This window comes from Candoia aspera, chromosome 1 (assembly GCF_035149785.1).
Source record: "Candoia aspera isolate rCanAsp1 chromosome 1, rCanAsp1.hap2, whole genome shotgun sequence".
Lineage (NCBI taxonomy): Eukaryota > Metazoa > Chordata > Lepidosauria > Squamata > Boidae > Candoia > Candoia aspera.
This window is the reverse complement of record NC_086153.1, coordinates 310,765,838-310,784,730: the sequence shown is the minus strand read 5'-3', so window position 1 is coordinate 310,784,730 and position 18,893 is coordinate 310,765,838. Positions and strand designations below refer to the sequence as shown.

General features: G+C 40.4%; 1 protein-coding gene across 3 annotated transcripts in view; it reads left to right on the top strand.

Moving 5' to 3' along the window:
- The window catches only part of CCDC85C (coiled-coil domain containing 85C), a 176,735-nt gene that overhangs the window by 96,362 nt on the left and 61,480 nt on the right, over positions 1-18,893 (top strand). For all 3 annotated transcript variants that reach the window (XM_063290311.1, XM_063290312.1, XM_063290310.1), the window contains exon 3: positions 16,620-16,696. In XM_063290311.1, coding sequence (XP_063146381.1) covers positions 16,620-16,696 — 77 coding nt within the window. The remainder of the gene's footprint in view (positions 1-16,619; positions 16,697-18,893) is intronic.

Here is an 18,893-nt window from a genome sequence, read left to right as displayed (position 1 = left end):
AAAGAATCCCATTCACTTTCAGCTTCCAACATGGTGTCACTGAAGCATGCTGAGCATTCCAATAATTGAGGAAATGCAGGTTCCCCCATCTTGCTGTGTTGCTTTCCCTTTATCCACTGAGTAGGTAGTTTCTGTAGTTTAAGTCACTAAGACACACTTCGTATGCAGAGCTTTTGCTTTCTGAAATGTAATCGTCTGCTGTGAGCTTGTGTAATACTGTATACTCGTCAAATCCTTCCCAGTTGAAGCCTGATAATATTCCCGTTGCAGTGCTTGAAGGAGTTGTCATTTCTAAAGTTCTGAATATGAAACAGATATAGAAGAACATACAAGAGAGGTCTTACCAACCATTTACAGGCTGACTTGAGACTGCTGAGCTTTCAGATGGCACCAATGGACTACCTTAGGAGTATGTAGTCAAGCTGAACTGCAGAAACTGATACTGGGAGTTGTTCTTAATAAAGCATCCACCCATATTTCCCTAAGCAGTTGCATATACTGGTGTGCTGTGTGTATGAATGGGAAAGGAGATTGGAAGTGAGCCTTAAGAGATAACTCACCATCACTTATTGCCTGATAGTATGCAGAGGTCATGTGCTACATTGATCCATCCATCCCTCTCCAATAATAAAACCAGTGACACCATATCCAACAGACAAGAGCTACTGAGATGTCCAAAAACATAACAATTGATTTAAAAACAGAATACTGTCTCTGACCTCTTCATGCTTGCCTCTTAATAATCCAGAATCATGAGCCAAGGTTTTGGTTTATAATTCTGTTTTTAGTAGAAAAGCAAAGTTCCTAGTGTGCACAAAATCAGAACGAATCCGGTAGCACTTTTTAAGAGTAACAAATTTTTATTATAAGTCATAAGCATTCATGAGCTGTAATAAAATTTGTTAGTCTTAAAAGGTGCTACCAGACTCTTTCTAATTAGTGTGCAGAGTCACTTTTGTTTTCTTGTTTTTTATAAGCTAGAATTACATAGAATGATTTATAATTCATCTGACCATGAAACACAGAGCAATATTTTTGATACTGTTACTTTTCAAAAATGATTCCAAATGTTAGCAACTTTATTCATTCTAATTTTTATTTCAGCTCAATCTTCCTAAGTAACTTGCAAGACAAAACAAATGTCATAATTAAAATTAATTAAACAATATATTTTAAAACTTTTTTTAAAAGCCTTGTCCTTTGTTATTTATGGGTAGTCCTCAAGTTACAATGGCAATTGGGCCTGGAAATTCTGTTGCTAAGCGATGCGGTCATAAAACTTGATGTCATGTGACCGCATCACTTAGCAACAGCAATCCTCGTGCTCCCTGTTGCTGTCGTTAACCAAATTCCACTGGCCCTTAGCCAAGGACTCACCCTGATCCAAGCCATTCCTGTTTTGGTCCCTCCCAAACCCAAGCCCTGGTTCTTTCAAGGTAAGGGACTGCCTCCCCTTCAACTCCCCACAACTATCTATTCCCCCCATCTCTACCCTTTTAGCTGCCCTGCAGCTTGCCTTGCCACACGATTCTGAGGCTGCTTGCCATGCTCCAGCTCAAGGGCTTCTTGGCGTGCCATGGCTCTGTGGCTGCAAGAAGCCTCTGAGCTGCGCAGGGTAATGCCGCAACTGCCCCAGCCCAGCCCAGCCCAGCCCAGCCCAGCCCCAGCCACAGATGCCCTTGCTGCTGCTAGCTCTTCACAAGGCAGCTGCTGGCCACATGAGGCTTTCTTCCCCATGTCTCATGAGAAACTGCTGTGTGTGACCTCAGGAAGAAAGCCTCATGCAGCCAGCAGCTGCCTTGTGAAGAGCCAGGCAAGGTGTGCTTGGTCAGCAGTAGAATAAGAATACGTGGGGTGGCGGAGCACAGGGTGGCAGGGTCTGCAGAGTGCAGGGGGTGGAAAAGGCAGAGATGGGTGGAGATAAGTGGGGGGGAGTTGAAGTGCCCCTGTGGTTGTAATTGTGGGTTGGCTCCAAGTGCCCAAATTTTGATCACATGACTACAAGGGCACTGCAACAGCTGAAACTTTGGGGACCGGGCATAAGTACCATTTGTTCAGTGCCACCATAACTTTAAATGGTCACTGAACGAATGGTTGTAACTCGAGGACTACCTTTATAACATTGCAACCTGGCATTCATAGTTAAATACACTCATATATACATATACATACTGTATGCGTATACATATACCTACAAACACATGAAAACTGTTCCACCCATTTTTTCATCATGGAGTGAGAGAGCTGACCTTGCAAATAGATTCTTATTATGGTTGTTTGCAGAGTCTGCCAGATGTTTAGAATGGATTTGACATTTTTGTCCACGTATCGAGTCCTTCCCAAGCACCTGGAATAGACAGATGTTTAATAATATTAAAGGTACTGTCGCAGAATGTAAGCTGTTCCAGGTAAAACTGCCCATTGCAATTGACTGGTGGTGATTTTATCAATGCTGATGGTGTTCAAGTGGTGCTCCAGTTGTTTTGGAATTGCACCCAAGGCACCTATTACTATTGGTACTATCTTTCCTTTCTTTTTCATAGTCATTCTACAGATAGTCCTTACCACCACAATTGGGACCAGAACTTCAGTTGCTAAGCAAGGCGGTCATTGAGTCACACCCAATTTTATGACCTTTTTGCCATGGCTGTTAAGTGAATCACCATGGTCGTTAAATGAACCACATGGTCATTAAGTGAATCTGGCTTCCCCCATTGACTCTGCTTGTTGGAAGCTGGCTGGGAAGGTCACAAATGGCAATGACATGACCCTGGGATGCTGCAACTGTTGTAAATACATGCCAGTTGCCATGCAAGTCTTTTTTTCAGTGCCGTCATAACTTTGAACAATTGCTAAATGAATGGTCATAAGTGTGAGGATTACCTGTACTTCTATTTACAGGTCATTATATCTTTTGCTACTATTCTGCTGTCTCCAGGTATTGCAGTGTCCATTATCCAGACTTTTTTTGTCTGTCTTATGAACAATTTTTAAATTGTGGGTATTGTGTGACAGATGCTTGTCTGTTTGAATTCTAAAGTCCCAGAGCACTTGAGCTTCTTCATTTTCTATTACTTTGTCTATTTTGTGGTCCCACCAGTTCTTGCTTTCAGGCAAGTGGTATTTCTGGCAGATATTCCAATGCACCATTTTTGCTACTTTGTCATGCCGTTGTTTGTAATCAAGTCTGTGTGATCTTCTTGCAGCAGCTAACTAAGTGGTCCACAGTTTCTTCAGCTCCTTTGCAGAGATGGGATTTGCTGTCTGTTGCTGTCTTCTCAATTCTGGCTTTATATGCATTTGTTCTTAAGGCTTGGTCTTGTACAGCCAGAATTAGCCCCTCGGTCTCTTTTTTCAACTTTCCTGCTCTTAGCCATTGCCAGGTCTTGTTACCTGCTTTGCCTGCTAGTTTTTTTTGTGTAGGTAAAGGTAAAGGTTTCCCTTGACATTAAGTCCAGTCGTGTCCGACTCTAGGGGGCGGTGCTCATCTCCATTTCAAAGCTGAAGAGCCGGCGTTTGTCCATAGACACTTCCGTGGTCATGTGGCCAGCATGACTACACGGAACGCTGTTACCTGCCCGCCGAAGCGGTACCTATTAATCTATCACATTTGCATGTTTTCGAACTGCTAGGTTGGCAGGAGCTGGGACTAGCAATGGGAGCTCACCCCATCACGCGGATTCGAACCGCCGACCTTCCAATTGGCAAGCTCAGCAGCTCAGCGGTTTAACCCGCAGTGCCACCGCGTCCCTTATTACATGTACTGGCCATGTAATACTTTGCCTTGCCACGTCTCTTTTCTATTCTTCGTTTGGTCTTTCTTCTAGGCCAGTTTGGTCTCTTTGGTATTCAAGATTATTATTATTATATATTATATAATAATGATATATAATTATTATAATATTTTAAAATTATATAATTATTATAATCAAGATTATTATTCTTATATATTTATATCTATGTAAAGGTGGGGTGAAAATCTAATAATGTATACAGTGTATGTCAACTCAAGGTGGTGAACATACCTAATACCCCTTCCTCCTCCTATTTTCCCCACCACAACAACCTTGTGAGGAGGGTTGGGCTGAGAAAGAGTGATGGCCCAAAGTCACCTGGCTAGTTTTCATGCCTAAGGGAGGCCTAGAACTTAGTCTCCTGGTTAGCACCTTAACCACTACACCAGACTGGTGTAAGGGCTGTACTTTGAGCTAAGTGTTGTTCTCATAAAGCCTGTCAAAGAACAAACCCAAAGAATCTGAAATATTGTACTGAGGAGCAGAAGTATGATAACATACTCACAGCCATTTGAAGCCAAATATTTTACTTAAATCTATCTGAAGGTCCTTATTTGATGGAAAGATCATTGCACTCTGCAGTAGAAATAGATGTCAGAATCGTTCACAGTGTAAGAAAAAATTAAGGCAGAAGAAAAAGTAAACCTTGAAAGAAAGAGACCAAGAGACTTTCAGTTTACGTATACAGAATTCATGTGATTAGAAGTTTATTTGTGCTTTTTGAAGCAACCAGCTCCCTAAAGCAGAATTGGGCAGAACTCTTAATTATAATACACTAGTTTGATTGGTGGGGTTGTGCATGTGTGTGAAATGATCTGAAATAATTTTAGCTCATTAACTTGACTGGGTGGAATGTTTGTGAAGAGGAGGGAATAAGGAAGCCTAGGAGCAAGAGCTGTCTCTGGTAATATTTCCAGAAAGTCTTACTCTACCAGAAACCCCATTCCAAAGGAACATTGGTAGACTTTGAAATCCTCATCTGCATGGCCTGAAGACATGCCCCATCAGTGATAACTGATCCCCATTCCATGGTAGCCCAGCTCTTTGCTCAGAAGCCTCAGCCAAGTAGAAGGGCATCTCAGTGGTACCACAGCCTATTCAGGCATTGCCAGAAACTCACCAGCTATACCACCTAAATGCATGTTCCATCAGAATGGAGTGAACTGAAAGGACCTCTTGCTACACACTGGACACTTCCTGAGGTCCACACCCCATCACCTTCTTGTCTTGTTTGCTTCCTTTTTGTTCCCATGGCTGTTTACCTGTGAGTAGTGATAAGGGCAAAGAAAAAGAGTAGGGATTACTGGGATCATGCTGGGAAGATTGCCCTGAGGTAATTTGGCAAGTGTTCTTTGAATATAGGGCTGGCAGGGATGGAAAGAAAAGGTTTGTTTGCTTTCAAGAATGGCTCATACTTGTCTAACCATCTCATGAACTGGATATTTCCTGATCCCTTATAGTGCTTTAGATTTCTCCATCACCGAAGTAAAACAGGATTACTACAATTTGTATCTCTTTGCTTTACCTGTAGTAATTATGAAGTAGCTAGTTAGATGAAAGGGAAAAAAAACTTAGATTAAAATGAGGTCAAATTATACTTTATACCAGATGGAATACTTTAAAATCTGCATACATTCATGATAATTACAAAGCTTCTTTAATGAGTTTAATTCCAATTCTGCAAGCAGAAATTAGCTTTCCAGATGTTCAGGATAGGAAAATAAAAATAATATCCAAGGATATTTTAAGCCAGCAGCTAGAAACTGAAGTAGTCATTATATTTTGTTTTTCAGTGTGTGAATATAACTTTCAGGCTCCTAAAACTCATACAGATTACACAAAATCCTATAAGATAGAAGGTGATTCTTCTGCTACCATCTAGCTAGTAAGCCAGCAATAGAACTCTGATTCCCATCAGCCTCAGCCACAGTGAACAATGTTTGGGGATGATGGGACTTGTCCATCCTTGAATTCTACCTATTCTGTGAAAAACAAAAACAAGAAAAAGGATAAAATATAAAAAATGAAAATGAAAAAAAAAAGAAAAAAAAGGATAAAGATGATAAAAATGATAAAAATGATAAAGCTGCTGGTTGTTTTTTATAAAAGACATCAATAATAACAAAAATGTTGACAATATAATGAGAGGACAACAAAAAAGTGTATATATGTAAGCAAATATAATTTGTTAATCTAACAAATGAAGACCAACCTGAGATAAAACATTCCTTAATTGAACAGTTCTCAAAAATGTTTACTGTTGTACTTTTTTTTCTTTTCAGCCAATGTAATTTCTGACATTTTTGTTGGCTAAAGTTGAAGGTGTATTTTAGTTTTCTGGTGTATTCCAGCAATAAATCTATCAGCAAACACACAAAAAATGAATTTATTTTATTTCCTAGGATAGTAATTATCAAGCATTGTTGAATAATTTTTCAAATTTTCTTAAAAAATTAAGTAAAATAAATAAGTAGATACCATGATAGCATAAATGGTAAGCATAATGTGTCCAAAGTAGGATAATTTGTGCCTGGTTTAGAGGAATATAGTATCATTAGTAGATTATCTTAATTCCCAATTCTTGATGACTTGCCAAAATAGATTTCAAGGGTTTTTTAAAATTTATTCCAAGGTGATTAATCAATTCAGCTATTAATGCCTACTCCTATAGTTTTTTTAGGCTTTCTATATATATGTATGTATGTATGTATGTATGTATATATGTATATATGTATATGTATATTCCTATATATAGTTCTACTCCTATAGTTCTTTGAGAATTTATCCCCAACCTGGCCCTTCTGGTCTCCCAACAATGTACCCATCGCTGCTGTCATTGAATCCATCCATTTTGCTGTTAGTCGTCCTCTTCTCTTTCCTTCCACTTTTCCCAGCACTAAAGATAGAAAAGATATAAATGTGTCCAAAGTATGTTAATTTGAGCCTTGTCATTCATGCCTCAGGTGAAAACTCTGAGCTGATTTGTTCTATGATCCATTTATTTGTTTTCTTGACTATGCTCAGAAGTCTTCTCCAGCACCAGAGTTCAAAAGTGTCAATACTCTTTCTGCCCTGCTGCTTCCGAAGTCCAACTTACACTTCCATAGCGTGCCGCAGGGAAAGCCATTGTCTGAATGATTTTGATGTTTGTAGGTGTACAAATGAGAGCCGGTTTGGTGTAGTGGTTAAGGCACCAGGCTACAAACTGGGAGACTGTCAGTTCTAGTCCTACCTTAGGCACAAAGCCAGCTGTGTGACCTTGGGCCACTCACTTTCTCTCAGCACTAGGAAGAAGGCAATGCAAACCACTTCTGAAATCTTGCCAAGAAAACTGCAGGGACTCATCCAGGCAGTTGCCAGGAGTCAATACTGACCCCCCCAAAAAAGGGTACATATAAGTGATAAAGCATGCAATTAATGAGATCAGAGAAACATAAAAGGAAACCAGGTTTGAACTCAGCACCAAAAATTTATTCAGCAAATTCTCTACCAGAAATAAAACTCTCATGGAAGCTATAATGATCTTCCAATTTGGCTTCCAACAAAATGTTCGTTGAGTGGCAAGACAAAGGATCTAGATTATAGTGTACACAGAGCTTCTACTTATTCCTTCATTATTTCTATTGTGTATTTCTTTCATTAGAATTGACACTGTATTTGGGACTTTGGTTTCCTCTAAGCTTGAAAATAAACTCGAAAAAGCTATTAGCCTGCAAAATATTTAGTGGCCTCCTGGGTGCTTGAAAAAGAGGGATAGAGTGTTCCGTACTTCCGCGTTTCTGTGAAATGTATTGCTTGCTAAGCTGAGCGCAGGGACAAGTGTTCCATTTCTCCTCTGACAGCCAGAAACTGAACAGTACTGGAAGAACATATGAGAGAAAGAGAAGATACATTATACCAGTGCAAAGTGACTGCAGGACCTGAGAGCAGACCACAGCAATCTCCAGAACAGGAACCAGTCACCATCACAGTAGCAGACATCCAACAGTGGGTCAAGAACACGAAGAGCTGGACAGCACCTGGCCCAGACATGATCCACACCTACTGGCTAAAGAGACTAACAGCAGTGCATGAATACCCAGCAGCACAGATGAACCAGCTGCTAGCAGCAGGTTCTCACCCAGACTGGCTAACACAAGGAAGGACAGTGCTGGTCCCCACAAGGGAACAGCACCATCCAACTACTGGCCAATACCCTGCCTCCCCATAACATGGAAAGCCCTATCAGGCATCATAGCCACCAAGCTACAGGACCATATGGGCCAGTACATGAGCACAGCTCAGAAGGGCATTGGGAACAACACCAGAGGCTTAAAACACCAGTTGTTCATAGAGCAATTGCCCAAGACTCAAGATCTAGATAGACCAATCTCAGCATAGCCTGGATTGACTACAGGAAAGCCTACAACTCAATGCCACACACATGGATCTGTGAATGCCTGGCGCTATACAAAGTCAACAGGACACTAAGGACCTTCCTCAATAACTCAATGGGACTGTGGAAGACAACACTAGAAGTCAACTCAAGAGAGCTCGCACAAGTGGCCATCAAATGTGGCATATACTAAGGTGATGCACTGTCCCTGCTGCTGTTCTGCATAGGCTTCAACTCCCTCAGCCAGATAATCACAAGGATTGGGTACAGATACAAATTCAAGAATGGAACTACCATCAGCCACCTCCTCTACATGGATGATATCAAGCTGCATGCTGAGAGTGAACAAGACATCGACTTGCTGATCTATCTGACATGGAACTACAGTGAGGACATTGGGATGTCATTCGGACTAGAGAAGTGTGGCTGGATGGTAGTAAAGAGAGGGAATGTAGTTAAGACTGATGGGGGGGACCTACCAGAGGGCCATATAGCAGACATACAGATCAGCTACAAATACCTTGGTATCCCACAGTCACATGGGAACTACGATGAGGAGGCAAGGAAGATGATGAGGAAGGCAAGTATCACCAAAGGGTAAGACAGGTCCTGAAGAGCCAATTCAATGGGAAGAACAAGATCCACATCTTCAACATGTGTCAGGCCAGCCCAAGAACGACCAAATCAGTCCAGCCAAATTTCAGTTCTTTATTTGCTAACGTTGTATAGACAGAATCTTGCCAGACTAAAGCAACTCTACCAAACCTAAGGGGAAATAACCTGGGAAAGCTATAGGGTGGGGCTATTCTGAATCTCTTGGTTTTCCCACGACTGCCCCCTGGACAATGTGTCCTCTTATCTCTTCCACCTTCTTGGAATGTGCTCCTTCCTTCCTGAGAACCATTGGCACTGCCTAAATCCACCACAACATGTATGCCTTGATAGTCATCAAATACTCTGCTGGTATAGTGAGCTGGCCAAAAGAGGACATGGAGGCTGCTGATTGAAGACCTGGAAGCTCCTCACAGTGTACGGAGGTTTCTACTCCAAGTCCAACACCCAGAGACCATACACCAGCTGGAAAGAGGGTGGACGCGGTCTGGTGAGTGTCAAAGCCACTGTCCTGGATGAAACCCAGAGCATCCAGGAGTACATCAGTAACATGGTACCCAAAGACAAGGTGCTGAGAGAATGCCTGAGGCAGCAGCAGACATGGGAGGAAGATCAAGCAGAGGAAGTGTCATGGCAAGACAAGACCCTGCATGGGATGTACCACTGACAGACAATACATGGTGGCTGACATTGGGAAATCCAGCCAATGGCTGGAAAGGGCTGGACTAAAAGTCAGCACTGAGGCACTGATCGTAGCAGCACAAGAATAGACACTAAGCACCAGATCCATAGAAGCAGGGGTCTACCACACTAGACAGGACCCAAGGTGCAGACTGTGCAGAGGCCTCAGAGACAGTCCAACACATAGCGGCAGGGTATAATATGCTGGCAGGGACAGCATACACTGAGCGGCACAACCAAGTAGCTGGCATTGTGTACAGGAACATCTGTACTGTGTATGGGCTAGATCCTCCCAAGTCCAGATAGAAGATTCCACAGAAGGTCGTGGAGTATGACAGGGCCAAGATCCTGTGGGACCTCCGGATCCACACAGACAGGCGGGTGTTGACCAATCATGGTAGTTGACAAGGACCAGAAGACAGCAGTGGTGATAGATGTAGTGGTGCCAAGTGACAGCAACATCAGGAAGAAGGAGTATGAGAAGCTGGAGAAGTACCAGGGCCTGAAAGAGGAACTAGAGAGGATATGGAAAGTGAAGGCCAAAGTGGTCCCAGTGGTGTTAGGAGCACTTGGGGCTGTGACTCCTAAGCTGGAAGAGCGGCTCCAACAGATCCCAGAAGCAACATCAGAGCTCTCTGTCCAGAAGAGTGCAGTGCTAGGAACAGCTAAGATACTGTGCAGAACCTTCAAACTCCCAGGCCTTTGGCAGAAGAACCGAGGTTGAGGAAGACACATACCACCCATAGGGGTGAGAAGGGGATTTTTTTTACAAAAAGCTTCACAGGTGGTCTTCAGTTAACAACCCTAATTGGGACTGTAGTTTTCATTGCTAAACGAAGTGGTCATTAGGTGAAACATCATGTGATTGCACCACTTAGCAACAGCAATTCCGGTAGTCCCAGTTGCATTTGTTAGGCGAGGACCTCATGCTTCTGCCCTGCTGTGCTCACCTCCACTCCAACTTGCTCCTTCCTGCTGCAAAGGGCCAGCAGCTGCCTCAGCTAGGCATGCCTCATCAGCAGTGGGAGGAAGAAGGCAGCAAAGGTCTATGGGGGTTGGCAGGGGTAGGCAGCAGTGGAGTGCAGGATGGCCAAAAGGGCAGAGATGGGGGGTAGATAGGTGGGTCGGGGAGTTGCAGTGCACACTGTGGACATAAATGCGGGAGGGCTGCCAAGCCCCGAAGTTTGATCACATGACTGTGGGGGTGCTGCGACGGCTGCAACTTCAAAGACCAGTCATAACTACCATTCTTTCAGCGCCATCATAACTTCAAATTATCACTGAGCGAATGGTTGTTAAGCGAGGACTACCTGTATGCTGATTTTTAGATTACAATATATATTGGCTGGATTTGTATATTGTACTAAGCTATAATTCAAAAGATGTAACTTGGTTTAATTTTAACTTAAAGGTACAGGAGCCCTGCTTAATTGTTTGAAAACTATGACATGTGTGTTATGTGAGCTAAGCCAATTGTGATTTACTTATTAAACAGTTATGAAACTAACTATGGTTCTGTCCAGTGTGTGAATGAGGTCACTGTGACAGTAGAAACCAAGTTTTTTTATTGCAGTTTCCTCCCTCCTTTTTATACATTCACCATTTGTAGCAAATGAATAATGCTGACAAGATGTTGGAGGTTAATCTTGAAGAGAAGCGTATAAAGGGCACCAGGTCACATTTCTTTTCAGGCAATTTGCATTGGCAGCAGCATAGTTCATTCAGTTTTGCTCTCCTGCCATCCTATACTGACATAGCACGCCTAAGTGAAATTGAATGTCACAATGAGTGTTTTGCTCTCCCTTATGGAAGCCAGAATGTAAAGATCTAAATAGTTATTTCATTTAAATGAAGATTGAGGTCTCAAGGCAGTGGTTTGATTCAGTATAGCACTTGTAGTTCTCATTATTGGAGCTGCTGAGCTGTTCTTTGCTTAATTGGCAGCTAGAAATATTTTGGCACATCTGTAAATGCAGATGGAATATGTCCTTTTAGTTATCAGTAAGCAGTGATTTCAGAATTTTTTTTAAAAATCTAGGAAATGTTGTGTGTTCTTCCTAAAAATATGTGTATAACTTTTTAAAAGACAATTTGGGGTGTATATTTCTCATGGTGGATATTGCTACTATTTTTTAAGCTTATAGATAGTTGGTTAAAATCTATGATAAAAAGGGTATTTAGTAAGAATAGCAAAACTTGTTCAAAACAAATAAGAACCAAATTGAATAAAACCCAGACTGTTAGTGTTAAAAGCTACGTTTCAAATTATGCAAAGTTTTCCAAATGCACAAAACAAAATGAAATAGTGTAGTATCTGAAAGGTCTTCATAGCCAGGAAGATTATAACAAGAACAGTGCTTGGCTACAATGCAATCAGTGACTGAATAATATCAGACTTCATGGATAACCCTTTAATATGACAAGTATCCAAATTTATGCACCAACCACTGATACCCAAGAAGAAGAGGTTGATTACTTTTAAGTTCAAATTCAAATTCAAATTGACAGAATATGCAAGCAAGATGTGCTGCTTGTAGTTGGAACTGGAATGCCAAAGTTGGAAATATTAAGGAGGAAAATGTAACTGTATTGTCTAGGAAACTGAAATGAAGCAGGGGAATGACTTAACCATTTCTGCCAATCCAATGATTTTTTTCATTGCTAACATAGTCATTAAACTACCAAAATGATGCGTATATGCACGGACATCACCAAATGAAGTACACAGAAATCAAATTGACAATGTTATTGGTAGAAAAAGATGGAAGAGCTCAGTTATAATGCATAAGTATTGCCAGGGGCTGATGGTGGAACAGATGACAAATTGTTCAAGCTTATTTATTTATTTATCGTATGGCAGAACATCATACATATCACAAATATATTAAAAATGGGATTATAAAAAGGTATATAAAAATTTATAACTAAAAACAAACATTAAGATTACAAATAAGTCTTTTGCAGCATCAGTTGCCATCAGGAAATCAGCAAAGTTCCCTTCGTAGGCTCTAGTCTTACATTCTTGTATTATGTGTTTAATAGTTTGCTTGTCAGCCCCACAGTCACACCTTGGAGATGGTATCTTACCCCATTTATATAGGGAATCTGCACACCTGCCATGATTAGTGCACACTCTATTGATAGCTGACCATATTCTGCGTGGCTGATCAAAACCAGGAGGCTTCACTGCAATACAGGGTAGGCTTTGACAATGCTGGGGGCAGGTTTTTTGCCAAGATTGCCTCCAGGAATCAAGGAGATGAAAAATTTTTATAGGCAATTCCCTGGCAGTAGCCATAGGTGAATGCCTTGATCTCAATCTGTTTATTCCTAATTCTGCTATATCGCCATGTATGCTCAGAGTTATCAGCTATCCTTTTACATTCTTGGAGGAGAGCATTCTTCCACTGGAGATCTGGAGGGGGGAATATGGCTCAAGATGGGCAGCCATTGGGTAGGAGTGGACCGGATGGTTCCGCTAATAATCCACATCATACTATTGAGCTGTATGTCTACCTTCTTTGCATGTGCACTATTGAGCCACACTGGAGCACAATATTCCACAGTTGAATAGACCAGCGCTAAAGCCAAAGTGTGCAGTGTGTCAGCAGAAGAACCCCACACAGCTTATGGAGAATGTTAATTCTAGTTCTCAGTTTAGCTGTGCTAATTTCTAACTGCTTCTTATGAGTAAGCGTCCTATCTAGGGTTACCCCAAGATATTTCAGGTGTGTATTATGTTGGAGTCTAGTGCCTTCAAACTGAACACTGTTCAAGTGTAAATTCTAAATTAAGCTAAAGCGGAAGAAAGCCAACCAGTTTCCATGATATGATCTTCAGCATATACCCACCATTTTCAAGGAGAACATCAGGAATCACTTTGAAGTCCTCCACCTCATTAATGGAGGACTAGAGAATGTGGAATGAATCAAATAAATTGTCAAGGGTGAGTGTAAAAAAAAAACTCAAGAAGAAATATCAAGAAACAGAAGAAAACAAATTGAATGTCAGAACAAACTGAAACTTGCCAGGAAGAAAAGAGAAGCCAAAGCTGAAAACCCCCCCAAAGATCTCAGGAATAAATTTAATATAAGAATTTCAGAAAGCTGTTAGAAGAGGCAAGAAGCAATATTAGAATAACAACTGTAATGGCACTGAAGATGGAAATAGACCCAGAAAAATAAGTAAAGTCTTCCAAAATATCTCTGAACTCAGGAGGAGATTCCAAGCTCAAATTGGTATGCTAAAGGAAGCCATTGGACAGATAGTAACTGATTCAGAGAAAATCAAACAAAGATGGAAGGAGTATACTGAAATTTTGTAAAGTAGAAATGTCAACAATCAAGACACCTATCCTCTACTTACAAGACCCACTAGTACTAGAAGATTAAATTAGATCACCACTCTGCACATTACCATGTCAGAAGGTACAGGAATTAATGGAATATCTACAGAAATATGGCAAGCAACAGAAGAAGAAACAGCAAAGCTTCTAACCAAGCTAGGTCAGCAAATCAGGAGAATGATGTAGTAGTCAACAGATTGGAAGAGGTCAATCTACATATGGTACCAATACCAAGAAAGGAGCCTTCACAGACTCTGGAAAATACTGTACAATATCTTTAATTACACATGTCAGCAAAATAATGCTTAGGATCATTGAAGCAGATTAGAACCCTACATGGAAAGGGAGATGCCAGATGTTCAAGCTTGCTTTAGAAAAGGCTGAGGAACATGAGATGTTAATGCTGATTCAGGGTGGATAATTGAGAAAGTAAAACAATATAATAAACATACTAACCTAACTTTTTATAGAAAAGTCTTCAGTTATGTCAATCAAGTCAAGCTGTGGGATATGCTTAGAAAAATGGGAATCCCAGTATCTCATTGTCCCCATGTGAAACTTATACACCAGTCAGGAAGCCAAAATACAGTCAGAACATGGTGAAAGAGTTTGGCTCCAGGATGGCCAAGGAGTGAGACAAGGCTGTATATTCTCCCCTTATTTCTTCAACCTATTATGTGGAATATATCTTGAGGGAAGCTGGATTGGAAGAAGATAAGTGTGGTTTTAAAACTGGAGGAAGAAATGTCAATAATTTGTGCTATATGGATGACCCTATTTTTATAGTTGAAATTGCTAATGATTTGCAAGGTCTAATAATAAAAGTTAAGGAGCACAGTGAAAAAATGGGATTAAGATTAAATATAAAGAAGACCCAACTAATGACAACAGGTATAGCAATCACCCTTAAAATTAACAATGAAGATGAAGTGATGGATAAATTCTGCCTTTTGATTAACTATCAACAGTAAAGGAACAAGTAGTCAAGAAATACACCATAGATGACCATTTGGTAGAGCAGCCGTGAAGGCCTTGAAAAAGATATTCAGATGTCAGGATGTGCTTAGTTGGAGACTATGAGGGTGGGGAGAGGGGGTGTCACTTGGAATCTTTTCAGGCAGCAAAGTGTCTTTTCTGACACTTGCCCAGTGTGAAAATCCTCAGCTAGTTATAGCAAAATAAAAATAGATCTCTCTGGCGCCCTCCAGATGTCTTCAAGGTCAACTTCTACCTTTTCCTAGGCAGGTTTTTTTTTTAATCTGTTCAGTCGTGACCGATTCTCAGAGACTGCCTCTACTGAGGGAAGGATTTTCCACTTTGGCATGCTGAATAGAGGCGGAGGCCTCAGACACAACTTGTCCCCCATTTTTCATGCTACTCTTTCATTAGTCCCCAGGAAGATTAAGACCACTTCACAAGTTCACCAGGAAGGCCACTCTTAATGATCCACTTGGGGATGAGGGAGGGATTTAGGAGTAAGACATCTCAAAGACAGTCCACACCTCCATGGCACAATTAACAAACCATTCAGGTGTAGGGACAATGCAGCCACCCTGGAAGACATATATGGGGTCCCCTTACCAACCTTTGCCCAGATTGAAGAAGCTGCTTGGACAAGCAGCGAAACTTTTCAACCAAAAAGAAATCCAGTTGCCATGACTCATCCTACAGACAATTCTGCCTGGATGACTGAGCATCTTCATCGACATATTCCTAGGGCTGAGAGAGAGAGACTGGCCCAAGGTCACACTGCTGGCTTTGTGCCTAAGATAGGACAGTCTCCCAGGTTCTAGCCTGATACCTTAACCACTACACCAGACTGGCTCTCAGACTGGTTTCAAGTTCAACTTCTACCTTTTCCTAGGCAGGGTAGCAAATGTAATAATGGGATTTGAACTCCAATTCACTTGGAAGTCACCTGGGCTAGTTGGGCAATGACTCTGACTTCATAACAAGGCAACTTTCTGGCAGCTGAGATACACAGACTCTTATGGTTTGATGGTTGAAGGTGTCAGGGCATGTCATAGCATGTTCATGAGGATGAAAGAGCTTTGAATATGGCATACTTGGCAATCAGGTTACGACCTATGGCTATATCTTATATTGTGGTGAAAATGGGTAAAGCTACATGGTGCAGCGGTCAACATTTCAAACTAGGAATTTCTTGAATAAAATCTCACCTCCTCTGTTAATACAGCCATAGGCAGACCATTTTGCCTCTCTGCAGCTTTTTATCTCCTACCAATCTACCTTTCAAGGTTATTATAAATATTTCCAAAATTAAACATATGGAGTTATTAACACAGCCCAATTTATTATGAACTGCTGCTTTTTAAAAAATGTGCAAAATAGTAATATTTCTGTAGAACAACAGGCAGGTGTTTTGGAATAGCAGTATCTTATTTTTACTTGGATTTTTGGAAGGAGGCCGCCAACAGAATATTGACACCCCAACATTTTCTGCTCTTTTCTGGATGGATTGCTTTATACAAAGTGTGTGTGTGTGTGTTTGTGTGTGTGCAGCCGCTGTTTTCAAATTACTGAATTGAACCTCTCTATTTCTCACAATGCTGCTATGGCAAATGCAGGCCTTGGGTTACTGCAGGCTTTTTCGGTTTCTTTGTGTTCTTGTGTTCCTTTTTTTTTTTTGTTAGTCTTTAGATTCAATCTGAGAAACACCTTTTTTGATCCTGCAGGCATTGTTCTTCTTATGAGAAAAATCTTAAGTCTAATGGTGAAGCTATCTTGCTTGACTTTAAAATACCATCTCTTCTGAAGACTAATCTCTCTTTTCCCCCTTTCTTCTTTAAAGATTCATCTTCCAACTACATCAGACAACTTGAAACAAAAGTCAAACTGCTAGAGGATGATAACAAACTTCTCTCTCAGGTAGGTGGCTTGTCATGTTCCTTGGTACCACCTGTTCAATAAATAACAGTGTTTTTGTTCTTAGCTGATGGATCAAACTGACCCTTAGAATGAAGAGGAACATGAATCTTCCAGCAGTAAAGGTGGAACTGAAAGAAGGCCAGCTTCCTTGTTTTGTTAAGCATAAATTGACTTCGGGCAGTATACGGTAGACATTTAATAAATAAATAAATTGTGATGTGTGAATAACAAGAGAGGCAATTTGGAAGAATAAAAGAATATGCTTTCCACTTTTGGTGGAAACATGTGCTGAACAGATTTCTAGGAGGTTGGTGTCTTTTCCAAAATGTTCCTTAAATTTTATTAAAGGGAAAATTTCCAAAGATGAAAAAAATACACTTTCTGGTTTTTTCATCTAATAGAGGATGTCATGATTGTGTGGCGTGTCGAATATTGGAGACTCCCTCAGATTCTGAGATTTCAGGCTTATGTGTACATATATGTCATCAAAGGTGCTGTTTGCAGCAATCTCAGGCTTAAAACCAAATCCCCATCCCTCAGGATATAGACAGTAATCCATGGGGGGGGGGGGGAAGTTTAACTCTTTCTCCCCTTTGTGCTCCACATTGAACACATTCTAAAAGAAAAAGTACTTTCTAAGTGATGCTTATATGTTGCTATACTCTTGCTGCTTTTTATATTATGCCAAATTTAATAACTTTTTATTTAAAGATAAATTGCTTTGGAGATATTTAAAGGTTACAGAACATGCTGGGCATTACTTTCCTTTCTGGCAGATCTTAGGCCATGTTGGCCATGTCAGTTTCAGTTCCAGTGTAACTTCATACAACTATTAAAAGTTCAGGAGTTCTGTTCCTTTTGCATCTATCACTTTAAAGTCTCTTCAAGTTTAAATTTAGCCAGTTCCTTCAATGTTCCCTCCAGGTACTTTTTTTTCTTACAAATAATAAACTAATTCTCAGTAGCATTATAGAGAATTATGAACCTTGTTTCTGGATCTTGAATTACTGGGTATTTTTACCTAGAATATTTGTGGCCCCAAAAAATTAATGATTTTGCCATATATTAAATCAGACGATTGAGACATACAGTCCTATATCACCTACACCGAATGGCAGATCTTTGGGTTTAAGGAAGTGCTGCTTACTAAAATATATTCAACAGGATATGCTGAATATGCAGTAGGACGTGGGCTTAAATTTGAAATCTTTCATATGCATGCTTCCTCCCCACTTAAACACCACTTGCTTTTTAATAAGTGTAGAGTTGACACTTAGAGATTAAGACTGAGTTCCCAGATCATGCTAAGCCATAATATGATTTGTTTGGTTTCAGTGTAGGGTGTTTTGCACATTCAACTAATTGCAGTTTATTAAATGAACTGTGTTGAGACAAACGTTGGCATAATGACATTATAAACCTGATATAAATATCATAATATAGTTCTAATATAAAATTTAAGGGGAAGAACCTTTTGGCTATGAATGAGGGTGAGAATGCAAAAGTTTTTGGAACTTACATGTTCTGTTTACTCTGCACTTGTATGCATGATTTCTCAGAGCCTAGGTTCACATATTAAGCTAAGTTATAACATGGTGTGTTTAGGTTTGGCTTAGTGTGTTGTTTTAATTCAGTCCCTCAGTTGAATGGAACTTACCGAGGTAAAGATAAACGTAGTGTGTATGCATCTATATATTTGATTTATATCCTGCTTTTCATTCAGAATTAGAAGACAGTGTACATAGCCTCTCTCCTCCTATTTTTCTCCACAGTAACAACCCTATGAGGTAGGTTTGACTGAAAGTCCAAAGTCAGTGAGCAAGCTTCCATGTTGAGGGTAGACTTGATCTTCAGTCTCTGTACTCTTAGTCCCAACACCTTAACTGCCAATCTGTGGAAGACAGACATGTAAGCATTTCATAATTTCTTTTGAAATGCATATAATCTTTAGACAACGACTTTACATTTTAGTTTTTTTGTGCTGTACTGGTTATTTTTTCAAAATGTCTTTTTTCTTTTTTAAGCAAGGAAATTACCTTTTAAGAATAGAGTTGAATAAATTGGTTTGTCTGGAAGCATGGATAGGGTTGTTTTAACTGGCTTCCAGTTCAATGTGCTCTTGGCCTACCTTTCCCTGCCTTATGTGAGCTACAAAAGGGAGAGTACTTCGTTTGTCAAAAAGCAGGATCAGTAAGTG